The 22,118-nt window shown below is 52.7% G+C and overlaps 1 protein-coding gene across 1 annotated transcript; it reads left to right on the forward strand.

The window, feature by feature from the left end:
* Positions 1–3,886: 3,886 nt before the first annotated feature.
* Positions 3,887–15,601, forward strand: PERM1 (PPARGC1 and ESRR induced regulator, muscle 1). The gene is made up of 4 exons (XM_056508142.1): positions 3,887–3,969; positions 4,705–7,398; positions 9,447–9,563; positions 14,707–15,601. The coding sequence occupies exons 2-4, from the start codon at positions 4,707–4,709 to the stop codon at positions 14,784–14,786; spliced, it is 2,889 nt and encodes a 962-aa protein (XP_056364117.1). The 5' UTR covers positions 3,887–3,969; positions 4,705–4,706; the 3' UTR covers positions 14,787–15,601.
* The last annotated feature ends 6,517 nt before the right edge of the window (positions 15,602–22,118 follow it).

Here is a 22,118-nt window from a genome sequence, read left to right on the forward strand (position 1 = left end):
TTGGCAGAGTTTCAGCCCAGCCCGGGCTGGGTTTCAGCTGAGCCGAGCGTGACCTTTGCATGAGCCCGCTGCTGGCGGCTCGGGGAGCATGGGCTGGAATTTTAACAGAGCCTGGGGAGGGAGTTTCAGGCAAAAAAATAATGGAACAAAACCAAAAAAAAAAAAAAAAAAAAAAAAAAAAAAAAAAAAAAAAAATAGTTAAAGGGTTCGGGCAAAAAACAAAGCGGAGGTTTGGGGTGATAATTGCTGCTCACCTGCCCCCAAACCAGCAAAACCAGCCGGGTGGTTGCGGCTTGGCTGCGCTCGGAGTTTCGCTGCAGGGTTAACCCTTTCCTCAGCACGGAGCTGCTCCTTTCCCTGGGCTGGATCCCCATTCCTGGTTTTTCCCTCTGTGTCCATCCCCGGGGAGGTCTCCTGCGAGGTCGGGGCTGTACGTGAGCGGCTCAGCATTCCCAAATCCCAGCTGAGCTGTGCCTCTGGCAGGGAATTCATGGAAAACAGGGAATGAATGGGGTCAGGGGCAGATCCCGAGGTGGGAGGGCAGGGAGAGCACAGGGTGAGAGTCCAGGAGCAGCCAGACATGGACACAAAGCCACTGCTGTCCCCTAAGGCTCAAGGATCCATTTAAAAATGAAAATATTCACAAATAAACCCCTCAGTCCCGGGCCAAGCTTGCCTTGCTCCTCTGTGGACTGATTTCTTTTTCCATTGTGCTTTATTTTATGTTTTTCTTTTGCTTTTCCTGCGATCTCTCCCTTCCTGCCCTGCCTCGCAGCATGTGATGGGTGTAGATCAGGGCAGGGAGGATCTCCCTAATCAAACCCACGTTTCTCTGCATTGTCTGGGCTGTCTCACGGGGAGTTCAGCCAAACCCCCACGCTCGTGGTGTTCCAGGCTTAAGAAGCTGCACAAAGGTAGAATTTTCCCAGATGGAGTTTCCTGGGGAGGAAAGGAATCATTCCACATTGCCCTGAGAGCTCCTTTCCCAAAAATCGAGGTTCCTTTGCTCGGGGAGTGGTGAATGCTGAGCCAGACTCAGGCCTTGATCCGGATCAAGGTGTCTCCATCCCAAAGGAAGTGCCACTCCCGCTTTTCCTGCCTTTTCCGTGCCCTTGATCCCGTCCCTGTGATCCAGGGGGGGATCACATCTCTGCTTCATTTCAGCCCCTTCTCTCATTACAGCCTGACTTTGGTTATTTATATCCCGTCCTTAATCCCACAGCGCCCACCCTGGAGGCGCTGGGTGCTGGGATGGGGCTGCAGCAGCCCTGCAGCAGCCTTGCAGCTGCCCTGCAGCATCCAGCATCTGGCCAGAAATCTGCAGCCAGAAATCTGCAGCCAGAAATCCCGGAGAGGCGAAGAAACCAAGAGGGAAACGGGACACGGGCTCTGCTCTGCCACTAAATGTCCTTGGCGAGGTGGCACCGTGCCCCTCTGCCACCTGAGGGGCTCAGGGACAGCTGGATGTGCCCTTGAAAGCCACACTGGGATTTTCTGGGCCCCCTGAAATGAAGGGAAGCGTTCTCTGATGGATGCTGTGTGGGCTTTTCCCTTTTTTTTCCAGCTGTGTTTGTGACCCGGGTGGGACATGCGGCTGGGCTCCAGGGTGACACCGACGCTCCAGGGTGACACCGTGGCCACCACGGTGACCTCTGCCCCTCTCGTGTTCCCTGCTGGCCGAGTTACAGGTTCCTGTTCAAAGGGAAGGAAATCGCTCGGTTTCCCCTCCGCGTGTGCGAGGGGAGCGGGGCGCAGCCAGATGTGGGACGCGACAGGGCGGGGAGGCAGCGGCGCTTCCCTTCCAGATGTTGCTGGCGGGGTGTTTGCTCCAGCTGCGCCCGGGCCGGGCTGTCCCGGCTCTGTGCAGTGCGGGACAGCAGCCACGATGGGAACTTCCATCCCGGGATGGGGGCAGCGGGCGGGACACGGGGCTGGGCTGTGCCCTGGCTGTGGGGACAGATAGGGACAGAAACAGGGACAGAACCAGGGTAGGACACGGGGCTGGGCTGTCCCCTGGCTGTGGGGACAGAACCAGGAGCAGACTCAGAGACAGCACCAGGGGCTCTGCTGTCCCCTGGCTGTGGGGACAGAGCCGGGGACAGAACCAGGGACAGAACCAGGGACAGAACCAGGGCAGGACACGGGGCTGGGCTGTCCCCTGGCTGTGGGGACAGATCAGGGGCAGGACGAGGGGCCCTGCTGTCCCCTGGCTGTGGGGACAGAGCCAGCAGCTCCCTGGGGCTGGCGTGGCCACCACCTGGCCCTGGAGGGAACCCTCGAGAGCTTTGGGACCCCCAAAGGGTTGCAGAGCTCAGGGGTCCCTCTCAGCTGCCCCAGCATGCCCTGGCTATGGCCAGCTGCGGTGTTCTGGTGGCCAAGGGGACGGCTGGAGCCTTTGGGGCAGCGCTGGTGGCCAGCAGGGCTTGGGGCTCACTGGCCCAGCCCCTGTCCTGCAGGCAGCTCCCGGGATGGGGAGGAAGGTGGGAGGAAGGCTCTGGGGAGCTGAGGGTTATTTCTGGCTCGGCTGTGTGACCTGCCAGGCCTCCTTTGGCCGCTCTGTCACCCCCCCGTGCCCGGCTGTCCCCGAGACCGCAGCCCAGGGCTCCCACACGTGGCCCAGGTGGCCCTGGCTGGGACAGCTGCCACACGCCCTGCGAGGCAGGACTGTCACAAGATGCTGGCTGCGATCTCCTGATGTCACCCGGCAGCAATAAACGGCTGGGAGTGCCCTAAATAGGTGAACCCTGCCCCTGAGGTGATTTGTGCCACCCCGCAGAGGGTGACTGAGGCGAAGAAGTGGCTCAGTGGGAGAAAGGACAGTCCCTGCCAGCCAGGTGTGCCAAAGGCTGGCACCAGGAGTGACCCCGAAAGGAGCGGGGGCACCTGGGGTGGTCCCGGAAAGGAGCGGGGGCACCTGGGGTGACCCCGGAAAGGAGCGGGGGGCACCAGGAGTGACCCCGAAAGGAGCGGGGGTACCTGGAGTGACCCTGGAAAGGAGCGGGGGCACCTGGAGTGACCCCGGAAAGGAGCGGGAGCACCTGGGGTGACCCCGGAAAGGAGCGGGGGGCACCTGGGGTGGTCCCGGAAAGGAGCGGGGGCACCTGGGGTGACCCCGAAAGGAGCGGGGGCACCAGGAGTGACCCTGGAAAGGAGCGGGGGTACCTGGGGTGACCCCGAAAGGAGCGGGGGCACCTGGGGTGACCCCGGAAAGGAGCAGGGGTACCTGGGGTGACCCCGGAAAGGAGCGGGGGTACCTGGAGTGACCCCGGAAAGGAGCGGGGGGCACCTGGGGTGACCCCGAAAGGAGCGGGGGCACCAGGAGTGACCCTGGAAAGGAGCGGGGGTACCTGGAGTGACCCCGGAAAGGAGCGGGGGGCACCTGGGGTGACCCTGGAAAGGAGCGGGGGGTACCTGGGGTGACCCCGGAAAGGAGCGGGGGCACCTGGAGTGACCCCGGAAAGGAGCGGGGGTACCAGGAGTGACCCCGGAAAGGAGCGGGGGGCACCTGGGGTGACCCCGAAAGGAGCGGGGGTACCTGGGGTGACCCCGGAAAGGAGCGGGGGCACCTGGAGTGACCCCGGAAAGGAGGGGGGGCACCAGAAATGACCCCCGAAAGGAGCGGGGGCACCAGGAGTGACCCCGGAAAGGAGCGGGGGTACCTGGGGTGACCCCGGAAAGGAGCGGGGGCACCAGGAGAGGTCCCGCTCCCCCAGACCTGGCTGTGGCACAGTCACACACCCTGGCATGTCCCCCACCAGTTCTATATATGGCCCTGCCCTCTCCGGGCCGGTGGCGCTGTGACACCGGACTCAAGTGACAGCGGGAGGGAGGAGGGGGGTTTATTTTTATCCCCTGAATGGATCGGAGCTGGAGCCGGGCTCTCGGCCCCCGCGGCATCATGTTGTGCGGGGAGGGCTCTCCTGCGAGGCTGCTCGAATGGCTCCGTCCCCGCCTGGGGCTGGGGGACAGGTAGGATGGCCTTTGTCACCTCCCCGGCCTTTGTCACCTCCCCGGCCTTTGTCACCTCCCCGGCCTTGGTCACCTCCCCGGCCGTGGCTCTGCACGGGGCTGCTCCCGCGGCTTGGGCGAGGTCCCGGTGGCGCTCTGCTCGGGAATGCTCGGGGATGGCAGTCCCAGGTTTTTGGGGGCATTGGGAGGCAAGAGGAGAAGGGAAGAGGGGGGTGAGGTGAGACGCTTCTGTGGACAGGATGCCAAACCTTCTTCGCAGATCTGGGAGAATCCCAAAATGCTGAGAGCGGTGGGGAGAATCCCAAAGCTCTGGGGAGAATCCCAAAGCTCTGGGGATCATCCCAAAGCCCCGGTGCAGCTCTGGAGAGAATCCCAAAGCTCTGGGGATCATCCCAAAGCCCCAGTGCAGCTCTGGGGAGAATCCCAAAGCTCTGGGGAGAATCCCAAAGCCCCGGTGCAGCTCTGGAGAGAATCCCAAATCTCTGGAGATCATCCCAAAGCCTCGGTGCAGCTGTGGGGAGCAGAGGGGGTCTCTCACTGCTGCCTGGGCTGTGTTCCAGCGCAGCCATCCCCATCCTGCTGAGGTTGCCAGGGGCTGGAGTTCCCAGCTGGAAACGGGTGAGGAGGAGGAAGGGAGGGAAGGGAGGAGCTGGGACAAAGGGTCGGGGGCACACACGTGGGCTCCTGTCTGTGCCGCCCGCCCCTCCCTGACCCTGTCCCCGCTCCCCGCCTCAGGCATGGATAACTTCGAGTACAGCATCCAGCTGAACGACCGCGAGTGGGCCGAGTTCGTGCGGGCCTCCGAGGAGTGCAGCCTGGCGCCGGCCTCGCTGGCCACGGCCGAGGAGCAGAGCCTCAGTGACATTGAGCAAGGGGACACCTCGGGCCGGGACTGTCCCCGCAGCGGCGAGCCGGGGACCGCGGCCAGGCGGGGCAGCGAGCCAGCGGCTGGCACGGGCAGCGCTGCGCCACGTGGGGCGGCCACTGACACCGCCCTGCGCTGGCCACAGCCCGCGGGGCAGCTCCCGGAGCTGCTGTCGGGCGGCGGGGACGAAGCGCAGCTGGGCTCTGCGGGCAGGTTCCTGTGTGACAGCGGCGAGCCCGGCCTGGCACTCGCCGCCATGCCCAGCGCGCAGAGGAGGCAGCCACCAAGGCCACCCACGGCCACCACGGCTGCTGGTGGCACCGGCCAGGCCAGTTCTGGGCAGGACACGGCGGAGAAAGGAGAGGCCATGGAGCCCCCCGAGCAGGGCGGGCAGGCTGGAGGGGGACAAACCCCGGGGGCACAGCCGGGAGCGGTGGCACAGCCGGGAGAGGTGACACAACCAGGAATGATGGCACAGACAGGATTGGTGACACAGCCGGGAGCGGTGGCACAGCCAGGAGTGATGGCACAGCCAGGAAAGGCTCCAGCAGCCTCTGGCTCCGCGGAGGGAGCGGCCGAGAGAAGCGCTGAGCCCCCGGGGGACCCCCCGAGCCCATCGCTGGGGTCGCAGCCCAGGGTGGCGGCGGAGGAGGAGAAGCCGGGCCCGGAGCCGAGCTCCCCGGGCGGATCCCCCAGCGTGGTTCGGCCCAAGGTGCCGGCCCAGCCCAGGAAGAGCCGCAGGCAGCGCGGAGCCAGCGGCACCGAGGGGGAGCGGGACCCTGCGGGCGCCGCGGCACCGGGAGCCGGGAAGGCACCGCCGGGATCCCCGATGTCCCCTCGGAAGGGCAGAGGGAAGGACAAGGCGGCCAAGGGAGCGCTGGTGAGGCTGGGCAGCGAGGAGGCGGCCGAGAACAAGCGGTCGGTGCCCGGCCCGGGCGGGGACGGCGGCGATGCTCCCCCAAAGCAGAGGGGGAAGGAGCCGGGGGCGCAGTCCCCAGGGAAGGCAAAGGCCACCAAGCAGCCAAAGGCAGGGCTGGGCGTACGTGACAGTGTCCCCGCGGTCCCTGAGGTGTGCCAGGAGATGCCAGGGAAGCCTCTGCAGCCCGGGAGCGTGGCAGCGTTTGGAGGGAATGCTGCTGAGGGGGCTGGGGGGGAGCCTGCTGCTGAGATCCCCGGAATTCCTGCAGCTGAGATCCCCGGAATTCCTGCAGCTGAGATCCCCAGAATTCCTGCAGCTGAGATCCCCGGAATTCCTGCTGCTGAGATCCCCAGAATTCCTGCAGCTGAGATCCCCAGAATTCCTGCTGCTGAGATCCCCGGAATTCCTGCTGCTGAGATCCCCGGAATTCCTGCTGCTGAGATCCCCAGAATTCCTGCAGCTGAGATCCCCGGAATTCCTGCTGCTGAGATCCCTGGAGCTCCTGCAGCTGAGATCCCTGGAATTCCTGCAGCTGAGATCCCTGGAATTCCTGCAGCTGAGATCCCTGGAATTCCTGCAGCTGAGATCCCTGGAATTCCTGCTGCTGAGATCCCCGGAATTCCTGCTGCTGAGATCCCTGGAATTGCTACTGCTGAGATCCCTGCTGCTCCTGCTGCTGAGATTCCCAGGAAGTCTGCAGCTGTTATTCCCAGGAAACTCTCAGAGATCCCTGGAGCTCCTGCAGCTGAGATCTCTGCAGTTCCTGCAGCTGAGATCCCTTGGGAGCCTTCAGCTGCCATTCCCAGGAAACCCGTGGCTGAAATCCCTTGGGAGCCAGCACCTGGGATCCCCAGGATTCCTACAGTGGGGATCCCTTGGGAGCCTGCAGGAGGGATCCCCAGGAGTCCTGCAATTGAGATCCCCAGGATCCCTGCAGCTGAAATCCCCAGGATCCCTGCGATTGAGATCCCGTGTGAGCCTGCAGCTGAGATCCCCACCATTCCTGGAGCTGGGATCCCCTGGGAAGCTGCAGCTGAGGTCCCCAGGGCCAGGAGCCCGCTGTGCTTTGCTGATGGAGCCTCTCCCAAGTCCAACTCTCTGGATGTGACCTGGCCCGAGATGTACGAGTACCTGTTCTGCGATTCCCAGGAGGAGGAGGAGCTGGGCAGCTCCCTGGAGGGCAGGAAATCCCCCTTGCCCAGGGAAATCTCCTGGCCTGAACTCTACGAGTACCTGTTCAATGAGCCAGAAGGAAGCAGGAAAAAAGGCAAAGCGAAAGACAGGAAAAGAAAGAAGTTCAGCAGCTTGGAGCGCGCTGGGAGGCGAAAGGAGGCTCCCAGCCCGGCCCCAGGCGAGGACACCGTGGTTATCCCAGTCCCTGACGTGTATGAACACTTCTTCCCAGAGAGAGCCCCCAGCAGGATGGGCTGGAGAGGGATCTTCTCCATGGCCTCAGCCTCGGAGGTGAAGAAAGCTGTGGGGGCTTTGAGGTCCCTGCTGCAGAGGCAGGTGCAGCAGGGAGGAGGCCGAGCCTCGGGCTCTGGTGCCCTGGTGCCCAGGAGGTCCGGGGAGCAGCTGGCCCTGGTCCCGCTGGGAGCAGCCCAGGTGTGGCCAGAGGATGGAGACACGGCCCTGGCACTGAGAGGTGAGTCCTGGAACCCTGCAGGGACATGGCCCGGCTGTGCCACCCTGGGGACGCTCCCTGTGTCACCTGGTGTCCCTCAGGATGTTCCCTGTGTCACCTGGTGTCCCTTGGGACACTCCCTGTGTCACCCTGGGGATGCTTCCTGTGTCACCCTGGGGACACTTCCTGTGTCACCCTGGGGACGCTCCCTGTGTCACCTGGTGTCCCTCAGGATGTTCCCTGTGTCACCTGGTGTCCCTTGGGACACTTCCTGTGTCACCCTGGGGATGCTCCCTGTGTCACCTGGTGTCCCTCAGGATGTTCCCTGTGTCACCTGGTGTCCCTTGGGACACTTCCTGTGTCACCCTGGGGACACTCCCTGTGTCACCCTGGTGTCCCTTGGGACACTCCCTGTCTCACCCTGGGGATGTTCCCTGTGTCACCCTGGTGTCACTTGGGACACTCCCGGTGTCACCCTGGGGACACTCCCTGTGTCACCCTGGGGATGTTCCCGGTGTCACCCTGGTGTCACTTGGGATACTCCCGGTGTCACCCTGGGGACACTCCCTGTGTCACCCTGGGGATGTTCCCTGTGTCACCCTGGTGTCACTTGGGATACTCCCGGTGTCACCCTGGGGACACTCCCTGTGTCACCCTGGGGATGCTCCCTCTGTCACCCTGGTGTCCCTCAGGATGTTCCCTGTGTCACCCTGGGGACACTCCCTGTCTCACCCTGGGGATGTTCCCTGTGTCACCCTGGTGTCCCTTGGGACACTCTCAGTGTCACCCTGGTGTCCCTCAGGATGCTCCCTGTGTCACCCTAGGGATGCTCTCAGTGTCACCCTGGTGCCCCCCGGGATGTTCCCCCCCGTCCCCATGCCAAGCAGCACGGACAGGGACTGTGGGACTGATCCCAAAACCAGCCCTGGACAGCTCAGAGGTCACCTGAGGTTGTTCCTGGAGGCAGGTGGGAGAAATGGGAATAAAGGGAGGAGCTGGAGCCACGAGGCAGGCAGGGGATTTGTCTTTGGGCATAAATGATGCTCAGAGTTAATGTTGATATTATTAAACCCAAACAATGAGGGAGCCTCAAAACCCCAGTCCCAAAGGGAGCCTCAAAACCGGGAAAAACCCCTTTGAGGTGGTCACAGCTAATTAACCAGCCGGTTTTAATTAAAAGCCTGATCAAATGAATAGGAGAAAAAATAACCTGATCTTGAGATACGGCTGCAAGTTCTTCCAGGCTGGAACTGCAGCGGGGCAGGGAGTGCAAGGAATGCAGCTGTGCAGGAAATGCAGCAGGAAATGCAGCTGGAAATGCAGCTGGGCAGGGAATGCAGCAGGGAATGCAGCTGTGCAAGGAGTGCAGCAGGGAATGCAGCGGTGCAGGAAATGCAGCTGGGTAGGGAATACAGCAGGGGATGCAGTGGTGCAGGGGATGCAGTGGTGCAGGGGATGCAGCTGTGCAGGGAATGCAGCAGGAAATGCAGTGGTGCAGGGAATTCAGCAGGAAATGCAGGGTGCAGGGAATGCAGCAGGGAATGCAGCTGTGCAGGAAATGCAGTGGTGCAGGAAATGCAGAGCTCTCAGGGGTGTTTTGAGCCCTGGAGCAGGCAGGAGGGGCTGGGTGCCCGGAGGGACGCTGAGCACTCTCGGGTTTGCCTTATGTGACACTGGTGACACTGGTGACACTGGTGACACTGGTGACACTGGTGACACTGGTGACGGGAGGGGGACGCTGCCTGAGCCCCAGGGATCGCTCTGTCCCGACTCTGCTCCTGCCCTGCACCGCGCAGAGCCGGGAGGGCCAGCGGGGCCAGCGGGGCCAGCGGGGCCGTGCGGGGCCGTGCGCGGTGGCTGTGACAGAAAATCCCTCGGGCTCTCCAGCCAGGGGTGACTCACAGAGTGACAAACGCGCCACCGCCCTCTGAGCCCTGCACGAACCCCTTCGACCTGGTGGAGCCAAACCCCCTCAGGGCTGATTTCCTGGGAATTGCCGTGGCGGAGGGAGGGAGGGGAGGCAGAGGGGGTGGCACAAACCCCCAGAGCCGGTGCTTGTGTCGCGACAGGAGCGGCAGAGGAGCCGCGGGTGCCGAGCCACAAGGACATGTGCCTCGTCTTCTGCGCCTTCGCCTCCTGGGCTGTGAAGACATCTGACCTGCAGGCTCCGGATGCCTGGAAGACCAGTACGTGCAGGGCTGGGGGGGCTCTGGGGGCCGCTTGGCAAAGAGGAAAAACCGGGATATTTATACCTGCAGCTGCCCCTGGGGAAGTGCAGCCTTTTCCTGGTTTTCCAAAGTGGCTCCCGTGACTTCTCTGTCCTCTAATTCTGATTCCTGCTCATTTCTTTTGTGCTTCTCCTACTGTGGCTGGAGCTGAGCTGGATTCACAGCTCCATCCAGCCCCTGGCAGGGATCAGTTTATCAGGATTTCCTCAGGATCTGGGTTTAGGTTTAGATCCCCCCATCCTGGCTGGAATGAAATTCCCGAGATTTTCTCTTCTCCCCAAACGCAGCTCAGCTGAGGGACCATCCTCCTGCACTGAGCCTGCAGTTCCTGGGGATCTGTGGGATCCTCTCCTCCTGCTGGGGAGAGAGGAAGATGAGGAAACACAAATTCATGGAATCCCACGGGAGTGGGGATGGATGGATGGATGGATGAGCAGGGAGTGGCTCTGGGAGAGCAGCATTCCCAAATCCTGCCCTGAATGCAGCAACTCCAGCTCTGGAGAGCCCTTCCAGAGCAGCATTCCCAATTCCTGCCTTTCCAGACCAACATTCCCAACTCCTGCCCTTCCAGACCAACATTCCCAATTCGTGTCCTGGAGAAACTTTCCAGACCAACATTCCCAATTCCTTTCCTGGAGAAATTTTCCAGACCAACATTCCCAATTCCTGTCTGGAAAATCCTTTCCAGACCAACATTCCCAATTCCTGCCTGGAGAAACTTTCCAGACCAACATTCCCAATTCCTGTCCTTCCAGACCAACATTCCCAATTCCTGTCCTGGAGAAACTTTCCAGACCAACATTCCCAATTCCTTTCCTGGAAAATCCTTCCAGACCAACATTCCCAATTCCTGCCCTTCCAGACCAACATTCCCAATTCCTGTCTGGAGAACCTTTCCAGACCAAAATTCCCAATTCCTGCCTGGAGAAACTTTCCAGACCAACATTCCCAATTCCTTTCCTGGAGAAATTTCCAGACCAACATTCCCAATTCCTTTCCTGGAGAAACTTTCCAGACCAACATTCCCAATTCCTGCCTGGAGAAACTTTCCAGACCAACATTCCCAATTCCTGTCTGGAGAAGCTTTCCAGACCAACATTCCCAATTCCTGTCCTGGAGAAATTTCCAGACCAACATTCCCAACTCCTGCCCTTCCAGACCAACATTCCCAATTCCTGTCCTGGAGAAACTTTCCAGACCAACATTCCCAATTCCTTTCCTGGAAAATCCTTCCAGACCAACATTCCCAGTTCCTGTCTGGAGAAACTTTCCAGACCAACATTCCCAATTCCTTTCCTGGAAAAAGTTTCCAGACCAACATTCCCAATTCCTGTCCTGGAGAAACTTTCCAGACCAACATTCCCAATTCCTTTCCTGGAGAATCCTTCCAGACCAACATTCCCAATTCCTGTCCTGGAGAAACTTTCCAGACCAACATTCCCAATTCCTTTCCTGGAAAATCCTTCCAGACCAACATTCCCAATTCCTGTCTGGAGAAATTTCCAGACCAACATTCCCAGTTCCTTTCCTGGAGAAACTTTCCAGACCAACATTCCCAATTCCTTTCCTGGAGAATCCTTCCAGACCAACATTCCCAATTCCTGCCCTTCCAGACCAACATTCCCAACTCCTTTCCTGGAGAAACTTTCCAGACCAACATTCCCAATTCCTGCCCTTCCAGACCAACATTCCCAATTCCTGTCTTCCAGACCAACATTCCCAATTCCTTTCCTGGAGAATCCTTCCAGACCAACATTCCCAATTCCTGTCTGGAGAATCTTTCCAGACCAACATTCCCAATTCCTTTCCTGGAGAAACTTTCCAGACCAACATTCCCAATTCCTGTCCTGGAGAAATTTTCCAGACCAACATTCCCAATTCCTGTCCTGGAGAAACTTTCCAGACCAACATTCCCAACTCCTATCCTAGAGAAACTTTCTGGACCAACATTCCCAATTCCTTTCCTGGAGAATCCTTCCAGACCAACATTCCCAATTCCTTTCCTGGAGAAACTTTCCAGACCAACATTCCCAGTTCCTGACTGGAGAAACTTTCCAGACCAACATTCCCAATTCCTGCCCTTCCAGACCAACATTCCCAATTCCTGTCTGGAGAAACTTTCCAGACCAACATTCCCAATTCCTGCCTGGAGAAACTTTCCAGACCAACATTCCCAATTCCTTTCCTGGAAAATCCTTCCAGACCAACATTCCCAACTCCTGCCCTTCCAGACCAACATTCCCAATTCCTGTCCTGGAGAAACTTTCCAGACCAACATTCCCAATTCCTGCCCTTCCAGACCAACATTCCCAATTCCTGTCCTGGAGAAATTTCCAGACCAACATTCCCAATTCCTGTCTGGAGAAACTTTCCAGACCAACATTCCCAATTCCTTTCCTGGAAAATCCTTCCAGACCAGCATTCCCAATTCCTGTCCTGGAGAAACTTTCCAGACCAACATTCCCAGTTCCTGTCTTGGAGAAACTTTCCAGACCAACATTCCCAATTCCTGTCTGGAGAACCTTTCCAGACCAACATTCCCAATTCCTGCCTTCCAGACCAACATTCCCAACTCCTTTCCTGGAGAAACTTTCCAGACCAACATTCCCAGTTCCTGCCTGGAGAAACTTTCCAGACCAACATTCCCAATTCCTTTCCTGGAGAAACTTTCCAGACCAACATTCCCAATTCCTGCCCTTCCAGACCAACATTCCCAATTCCTGTCTGGAGAAACTTTCCAGACCAACATTCCCAATTCCTTTCCTGGAGAAACTTTCCAGACCAACATTCCCAACTCCTGCCTGGAGAGCCCCTGCCATGGACAGGAATTGCAGGGCTGAGGGTTCCTGCTGCTCCCGGCAGGAATGTTCCGTGCTGAGGGCGGCAGGAAGGTGACACCGGGCTGGGAATAGCTCTGAGCTCAGCGCTCGCTGCCAGCGGCAGCTCTTGGCTCCCGCCCCTCCCCCGCTGAGGTTTTTGGGATGGGGACGTGGCCCTGGAAAGGTTTGGAAAGGGGGAGACGCTCCTGGTGAGGGGGATGGAATAACCAGGAGGGGAGGGAGGCAGGAGCAGCTCCACAGCCCAGAACCGCCATTCCATCTGGGCATTTGTATTTTATATTTTTATATATTTATATTTTCATATTTTTATATTTTCATATTTTATATTTTTATATTTTTATATTTTTATATTTTTATATTTTTATATTTTTATATTTTATATTTTTATATTTTTATATTTTATATTTTTATATTTTTATATTTTTCTATTTGTATATTTTTGTTTTTATATTTTTATATTTTTATATTTTTGTATTTTAATATTTTCATTTTTTATATTTTCATATTTTTATATTTTTCTATTTTATATTTGTATATTTGTATATTTTTGTTTTTATATTTTTATATTTTTATTTTTTATATTTTTATATTTTTGTATTTTAATATTTTCATTTTTTATATTTTCATATTTTTATATTTTTCTATTTTATATTTGTATATTTGTATATTTGTGTTTTTATATTTTTATATTTTTGTATTTTTATATGTTTATATGTTTATATTTTTATATTTTTGTGTTTTATGTTTTTATATTTTTATATTTTTGTATTTTTATCTTTTTATATGTTTATATGCCTATATTTTATATTTTTATATTTTTCTATATTTATATTTTTATATGTTTATATTTTTATATTTTTTACATTTTTATAAATATTTTATATTTTTATTTTTTATATTTTTATATTCCTCTAACACCTAAATCCAAATCCAATCTGAATTTATCTTCCTCCAACACCTAAATCCAAATCCAATCTGAATTTAAAGCGTGGAGTCCAAACACACAGCTTGGATTCCCAGTTTTGCTTTGGAATCAAGGCAATTTAACATCTTTATAGATCAAATCAAAAATATTGGGTGCAAGCACAGACCAGAGCTTGATTTGTGTTTAATCCTCATCATTTTTTTCTTGTATCCCTATTTTTTGATTTGGGGTTTTGGATATTTTCTGCTTTTGGCTGAGACCAGAAAATCCCCAGAAAATCCCCAAAATTGGATTTTTCTTGGTCTCCTCCTGGTCTGAGCAGAAGCAGGAAGTGAAGGTGCTGCCCTGGTGGGATTTGTTGATCATCAAAGATCAAAAAAAGATCAAATCCAAGATCAAATCTCCACCTCAACCCACGAAATCCCCACGTGGATCTGAGCATCCATGAAATCTGCCTCTGGATCTCTGTATCCAACCACTGCTCATCACCTACTGGGCATTTTCCTTAGAAAAAAACATTTTTAATGAATGATGATGTCTCTGCACCCAAACTTTGATTATCCATGAAATCTGCCTCTGGATCTCTGTACCCAACCACTGCCCATCACCTAATGGACATTTTCCTTAAAAAAAAGCATTTTTAATGGGATGGTGATGTCTCTGCACCCAAATTCTGAGCATTCTTTAAATCTCCCTCTGGATCTCTGAATCCAACCACTGCCCATCACCTACTGGGCATTTTCCTTAAAAAAAAAAACCAAAAAAACCATTTTTAATGGGATGGTAATGTCTCCATGCACCCAAACTTTGATTATCCATTTAATCTGCCTCTGGATCTCTGTATCCAACCACTGCCCATCACCTATTGGGCATTTTCCTTAAAAAAAAAAAGCATTTTTAATGGAATGATTGATGTCTCCATGCACTGAAACGTTGATCATCCATGAAATCTTCCTGTGGATCTCTGCATCCAACCACTGCTCATCACCTACTGGGCATTTTCCTTAAAAAAAAAGAAAACATTTTTAATGGGATGGTGATGTCTCTGCACCCAAACTTTGATTATCCATTTAATCTGCCTCTGGATCTCTGCATCCAACCACTGCACATACTGGAGCATATGGGGCATTTTCCTTAAAAAACCCCATTTTTAAATGAAATTACGATGTCTCCATGCCCCCAAACTCCGGGATTGGATGGGAAACAAATCCCGTGTGGGAACGCAGGAAAGGCGGGAGGGGAGCGGGGCGGGGGGGAGCGACCCCCGCGCGTCCCGCGGAGAAATTTGGGGGAAGCTCCGGGAATCACCGTGGGAATGTGCCGGGCTCTTTTCCAGTGTTCCTGGCGAGCTTCGGGACCCTCTCGGCCATCCGCTACTTCCGACGGCAGGTCAGGGAAGGGCACCCCCGGACTTAACCCCTGCCTGGCCGGAGCCGCTGCCCGAGGCTGGGATTGCTCCGGACAGCGGGAGGAGCCCGGACCGGCACCGAGCGGAGCGGGCAGGGTGGCACAAGGGACTGCGACCCTCCCGGGGACAGCGACAGGGCAGGACAGGGCACCGCGGGTCCCTCCTCCCTGCTGGACTCACCGGCGGCGCGGGAGGAGCGGAGTGGGGGAGATCCTGTACGATGCGGCGGGAGTCGGGATAGTCGCGACAGACGGAGAGATCTCTAATTCTGGTCTTGAAACTTGTGGGTTACTGCACAGGGCGTGGGTGGAAAGGGCAGAAGGAGTTGGGGCAGTGAGAGTTCTGAGAGGTAAGAGAGAGGGAATCAGAGAAGGAAGTGAGAGAGCGAAGTAAGAGAGAGATTTTCCCGTTTACAGCACAATAAATCTTCTATGCTGAATATTCTAATTTCCACTACCCAATCTAATTCAGGATACAAATACTTCAGCATTTACACACAGCCTGTAAGAATCATTACATCACCACCATGTGTTGTACTTTAAACCCTAAAAATCACTTTTTGGAGCTCTTCTGCCAATCCAGCAGGGTCCTCTCCGAGCTTTGGACCATTGTTCCATCAAGAGGGGATTTCTTTCCTCCCCATTCTCTCGTCTTGTAGTTATTTAGTAACTCAGGTTTGGTATCTCAGAGATGAATTTCATTTCAACCTCACTGATGGTTTCCATATTCTCAAAATCTTTTGCTAGCCAATCATATTTATAAGGTTTTCCTGATTCATCCTTCCCAACAAGGGAGGAAGCAGGGAAATGCTTCATCCTCACCAAAAAAAGCCGGGATAGCTGTGGAGGAGGATGAGAGAGCTTTGGGAAGAGCTTGGCTAAGCCGGGCTTGGCTAAGCCGGGCTGGGCTAAGCCTGGGCTGGGTTCAGGGGGATGGAGGTTGTCCTGGCACAGCCCAGCGCTCCCGTGACCGCTCAAATCCTCTCGGGTTTCGCTCCCGAGAAGTCCCAGCTCGGCTCAGGGATAAAGTTTCTGCCAGAGCCACCCTGGGGACACGTCCCCATCCCGGCGGGACAAGGACAGGGTGGGAAGGGCAGAGGGAAGAGGGGCTGAGCTCGGGGAAGCGCCAGGAGAGAGGAGAGGAGCCAGAAGGATGCGGGAGGGTTTGGCTGTGCCAGCCAGCAGAGAAGGGAAATATTTGATTTATTTTCATTTTGTGCCTCCCGTCCTGGAGAGGCAAAGTGGGGTGAGGGGAGTGGAGAGCGCTCAAAAATGAAATGATCCAGTTTTCCCTCTCCCCAGTGCCTCCCTCAGCACTCCAGGGCATTACTGGGGAGGAATTTCCTTCCCCCAGCAGCCTGGGAATGGCACCGGAGTGGGATTGAGATGCACAGAGTGGGATTTTCCTGAAAGCAGAGAGGGTGATGCCTGGAGAGGGTTTTTTTTCCTCATGCTGAGGGTGCTGTGAAGATTTAATGGGTGCAGGGATGGGCTGTGGGTTAGAGCTGGTGGGGAGCACAGCGAGATTTGGGAATTTGGGATGGACAGGGGAGCACAGCGAGATTTGGGAATTTGGGATGGACAGGGGAGCACAGTGAGATTTGGTCAGGGAATTTGGGATGGACTGGGGGGCACAGTGAGATCTGGGAATTTGGGATGGACTGGGGGACACAGTGAGATTTGGGAATTTGGGATGGACAGGGGAGCACAGCGAGATTTAAGAATTTGGGATGGACTGGGGGGCACAGTGAGATTTGGGAATTTGGGATGGACAGGGGGACAGAGTGAAATTTGGGAATTTGGGATGGACAGGGGGACACAGTGAGATCTGTGAATCTGGGATGGACAGGGGTCACAGTGAGATTTGGGAATTTGGGATGGACAGGAGGGCACAGTGAGATTTAGGACTGGAATTTGGGATGGACAGGGGAGCACAGCGAGATTTGGGAATTTGGGATGGACTGGGGGCACAGCGAGATTTGGGAATTGGGATGGACAGGGGAGCACAGCGAGATTTGGGAATTTGGGATGGACAGGGGGACACAGTGAGATTTGGGAATTTGGGATGGACAGGGGGACACAGTGAGATTTGGGAATTTGGGATGGACAGGGGTCACAGTGAGATTTAGGACTGGAATTTGGGATGGACTGGGGGACACAGTGAGATTTGGGAATTTGGGATGGACAGGGGGGCACAGTGAGATTTGGGAATTTGGGATGGACAGGGGGGCACAGTGAGATTTAGGACTGGAATTTGGGATGGACAGGGGGGCACAGTGAGATTTGGGAATTTGGGATGGACAGGGGGGCACAGTGAGATTTAGGACTGGAATTTGGGATGGACAGGGGGGCACAGTGAGATCGTGGAATTTGGGATGGACTGGGGAGCACAGTGAGATTTGGGAATTTGGGATGGGGGCACAGATCAGGGACTGGGAATTTGGGATGGAAAGGGGGACACAGTGAGATCTGGGACTGGGAATTTGGGAGTGACAGGAGAGGACAGTAAGATCTGGGAATTTGGGATGGACAGGGGTCACAGGGAGATTTGGGAATTTGGGATGGACAGGGGGCACAGTGAGATTTGGGAATTTGGGATGGACTGGGGTCACAGTGGATTTAGGACTGGGAATTTGGGATGGACAGGGGTCACAGTGAGATTTAGGACTGGAATTTGGGATGGACAGGGGGACACAGCGAGATTTGGGAATTTGGGATGGAAAGGGGGACACAGTGAGATCTGGAACTGGAAATTTGGGATACACAGGGGGACACAGGGAGATTTGGGAATTTGGGATGGACAGGGGGACACAGTGGATTTAGGACTGGAATTTGGGATGGACAGGGGTCACAGCGAGATTTAGGACTGGAATTTGGGATGGACAGGGGTCACAGTGAGATTTAGGACTGGAATTTGGGATGGACAGGGGTCACAGTGAGATTTAGGACTGGAATTTGGGATGGACAGGGGTCACAGTGAGATTTAGGACTGGAATTTGGGATGGACAGGGGTCACAGTGAGATTTAGGACTGGAATTTGGGATGGACAGGGGTCACAGTGAGATTTAGGACTGGAATTTGGGATGGACAGGGGTCACAGTGAGATTTAGGACTGGAATTTGGGATGGATGGGGGTCACAGTGAGATTTAGGACTGGAATTTGGGATGGACTGGGGTCACAGTGAGATTTGGGAATTTGGGATGGACAGGGGTCACAGTGAGATTTAGGACTGGAATTTGGGATGGACAGGGGGACACAGTGAGATTTGGGAATTTGGGATGGACAGGGGTCACAGTGAGATTTAGGACTGGAATTTGGGATGGACAGGGGGACACAGTGGATTTAGGACTGGAATTTGGGATGGACAGGGGTCACAGTGAGATTTGGGAATTTGGGATGGACAGGGGTCACAGTGAGATTTAGGACTGGAATTTGGGATGGAAAGGGGGACACAGTGAGATTTAGGACTGGAATTTGGGATGGACAGGGGTCACAGTGGATTTAGGACTGGAATTTGGGATGGACAGGGGTCACAGTGAGATTTAGGACTGGAATTTGGGATGGACTGGGGTCACAGTGAGATTTAGGACTGGAATTTGGGATGGACAGGAGGACACAGTGAGATTTGGGAATTTGGGATGGACAGGGGGCACAGTGAGATTTAGGACTGGAATTTGGGATGGACAGGGGTCACAGTGAGATTTAGGACTGGAATTTGGGATGGACAGGGGTCACAGTGAGATTTGGGAATTTGGGATGGACAGGGGGACACAGTGGATTTAGGACTGGAATTTGGGATGGACAGGGGTCACAGTGGATTTAGGACTGGAATTTGGGATGGACAGGGGTCACAGTGGATTTAGGACTGGAATTTGGGATGGACAGGGGTCACAGTGAGATTTGGGACTGGAATTTGGGATGGACAGGGGGTCACAGTGGATTTAGGACTGGAATTTGGGATGGACAGGGGTCACAGTGGATTTAGGACTGGAATTTGGGATGGACAGGGGGACACAGTGGATTTAGGACTGGAATTTGGGATGGACAGGGGTCACAGCGAGATTTAGGACTGGAATTTGGGATGAGTGGGCTCTGCCCCCACTGGAGCAGCTGCTCACCCACAGAGGTTTCTGTGGAGGTTGAGAGCAGCTGGAATGTGCTGGAAGCTTCTAATAAAGTTCTGTCTCATTTATTATCCTGTGTCCTCCCTTCGGTTAGAGCAGCCCTGGGATTCCCAGCAGGAGAATTCCGGGAGGAGAATTAATTTCCAGCAGGAGAATTTTGAAGAGGAGAATTTTCTCATTTTTCCTTCACTGTTTTTTTCCTTCACTGATTTCCCCTTCACTCTGATTTTTACTTCACTCTGATTTTTTTCTCCATTCTGATTTTTTTTCCTTCACTCTGATTTTCCTTCACTTTGATTTTTCTCCTTCATTCTCATTTTTCCTTCATTCTGATTTTTTCCTTCTTTCTCATTTTTTTCTTTCTTTTTCATTTCCCCTTCATCCTGATTTTTCCTTCACTCTCATTTTTACTTCACTCTGATTTTTTTCCTTCACTCTGATTTTCCTTCACTCTGATTTTTTCTCCATTCTGATTTTTTTTCCTTCACTCTAATTTTTCTTTCACTCTGATTTTTCTCCTTCATTCTCATTTTTCCTTCACTCTGATTTTTTTCCTTCACTCTGATTTTTTCCTTCTTTCTGAATTTTTTCTTTCTTTCTCATTTTCCCTTCATTCCAATTTTTCCTTCAGTCTCATTTTTTCTCCATTCTGATTTTTTTTCCTTCACTCTGATTTTCCTTCACTTTGATTTTTCTCCTTCATTCTGATTTTTCCTTCACTCTGATTTTTTCCTTCTGTCTGATTTTTTCTTTCTTTCTCATTTTCCCTTCATTCCGATTTTTCCTTCACTCTCATTTTTACTTCACTCTGATTTTTCTTTCACTCTGGTTTTTCTTCTTCACTATGATTTTCCTTCACTCTGATTTTTCTCCTTCACTCTGATTTTTTGTCCATTCTGATTTTTTTCCTTCACTCTGATTTTGCTTCTCACTGATTTTCCTTCACTCTGATTTTTCCTTCTTTCTGATTTTTTTATTTCTTTCTCATTTTCCCTTCATTCTTATTTTTCCTTCACTCTGATTTTCCTTCACTCTGATTTTCCTTCACTTTTGATTTTTCTTTCACTCTGATTTTTCCTTCACTCTGATTTTTTCCTTCTTTCTGAATTTTTTCTTTCTTTCTCATTTTCCCTTCATTCCAATTTTTCCTTCAGTCTCATTTTTTCTCCATTCTGATTTTTTTTCCTTCACTCTAATTTTTCTTTCACTCTGATTTTTCTCCTTCATTCTCATTTTTCCTTCATTCTGATTTTTTCCTTCTTTCTCATTTTTTTCTTTCTTTTTCATTACCCCTTCATCCTGATTTTTCCTTCACTCTCATTTTTCCTTCACTCTGATTTTTTCCTTCTTTCTGATTTTTTTCTTTCTTTCTCATTTTCCCTTCATTCTGATTTTTCCTTCACTCTCATTTTTACTTCACTCTGATTTTTCTTTCACTCTGATTTTCCTTCATTCTGATTTTTCCTTCACTCTGATTTCCCCTTCACTCTGATTTTTTTTCCTTCACTCTGATTTTTTCTGCATTCTGATTTTTTTTTTCCTTCACTCCAATTTTTCTTTCACTCTGATTTTTTCCTTCATTCTCATTTTTCCTTCACTCTGATTTTTTTCCTTCACTCTGATTTTTTCCTTCTTCCTCATTTTTTCCTTCTTTCTCATCTTCCCTTCATTCCAATTTTTCCTTCACTCTCATTTTTTGTCCATTCTGATTTTTTTTCCTTCACTCTGATTTTCCTTCACTTTGATTTTTCTTCTTCACTCTCATTTTTCCTTCACTCTGATTTTTTTTCCCTTCACTCTGATTTTTTTCCTTCACTCCGATTTTTTCCTTCACCTTCGGGTGCTGAAACCAGAACAATTCCCATGGGAATTTCTGCAGCTTTTTGGGGTTTTTGGGGGTTTGAGTTTGGATTTTTCGGGGTTTTTGGGTTTGAGTTTTTCAGGGGTTTGGGGTTTTTTTGGGATTTTTGGGGTCTGAGTTGGATTTTTTTGGGATTTTTGGGGTCTGGGTTGGATTTTTTTGGGATTTTTGGGGTCTGAGTTGGATTTTTTTGGGATTTTTGGGGTCTGAGTTGGGGTTTTTCAAGGTTTTGGGGGTTTGAGCTGGGATTTTTTGGGGTTTTTGGGTTTGAGTTTTTCAGGGATTTTTCGAGGTTTTTGGGGTTTGAGTTTTTGAGGGGTTTGGGGGTTTTTCGGGGTTTTTGGGGGTTTGAATTGGGATTTTTCAGGGTTTTTGCGGGTTGAGTTGGAGTTTTTTTTGGGGTTTTTTTGTGGTTTGAGATTTTCAGGGGTTTGGGGATTTTTCGGGGTTTTTGGGGTTTGAGTTGAGATTTTTTGGGGTTTTTGGGTTTTAGTTTTTCAGGGGTTGTGGGGTTTTTCGGGATTTTTGGGGTCTGAGTTTGGGTTTTTCGGGATTTTTGGGGTCTGAGTTGGAGATTTTCTGGATTTTTTTGGGGGTCTGAGTTGGGGTTTTTCGGGGTTTTTGTGGTTTGAGTTGAGGTTTTTTTTGGGTTTTGGGGCGGTTTGAGTAGGGATTTTTCGGGTTTTTTCGACATTTTTGGGGTCTGAGTTGCGGTTTTTCGGGGTTTTTGTGGTTTGAGTTGAGGTTTTTTTTGGGTTTTGGGGCGGTTTGAGTAGGGATTTTTCGGGGTTTTGGGGGTTTTTCGGGATTTTTGTGGTCTGAGTTGCGGTTTTTTTTAGGTTTTGGGGTTTTTGGGCAGCGCCAGCCCCGCGGAGCAGAGGGAGGAGCCGCAGCCGCTCCATTCGCAGCCGCATTTTTGGGAGGATTCTCCCACCCACCGGGCGCTCCGGGAGTTGCTCATCGGCCCCAAAACCCGACGGATCCTTCCCAAATTTCGGCAGGAAAGGAATTCCCGAACCTCAAAAATCGTCCCCAAAATAATAAAAATTATCTTTATTATCAGGATTTTTGCTACACCTGCTAACAGAGCACTTTGCCAGCTCTGCTTTTTCCTGATTATTTTTTATATCCCCCTAAATTTTGGTGTTTATTCTTTGAGGGGAAAAAAAAAAAAATTGGAATTGTGGTTTAAAAATCCACAGAGGGCTGAGAGGAATCCAATCCAGTGCTGGGGGTTTAAAAGGTTTTTGTGGTTTTTGTTTGCAATTTCCACCTCAGTGCAGCCCAGCTGCTCTAAATAAACTGATTTTTAAATCCTGAGGAATCTGTAGGAGGAAAAGCAGGAGTGGGGGGAA

Source organism: Oenanthe melanoleuca, chromosome 21, assembly GCF_029582105.1.
Source record: "Oenanthe melanoleuca isolate GR-GAL-2019-014 chromosome 21, OMel1.0, whole genome shotgun sequence".
Lineage (NCBI taxonomy): Eukaryota > Metazoa > Chordata > Aves > Passeriformes > Muscicapidae > Oenanthe > Oenanthe melanoleuca.

What these genes read in the sequence shown, in the direction of transcription:
- PERM1 (XM_056508142.1), top strand. Translation starts at nt 4,707, where the DNA reads ATGGATAACTTCGAGTACAGCATCCAGCTGAACGACCGCGAGTGGGCC. An exon ending in CACGGCCCTGGCACTGAGAG is followed by an intron (nt 7,399 to 9,446) that starts GTGAGTCCTGGA and finishes GTGTCGCGACAG; the next exon opens with GAGCGGCAGAGGAGCCGCGG. An exon ending in TCCGGATGCCTGGAAGACCA is followed by an intron (nt 9,564 to 14,706) that starts GTACGTGCAGGG and finishes GCTCTTTTCCAG; the next exon opens with TGTTCCTGGCGAGCTTCGGG.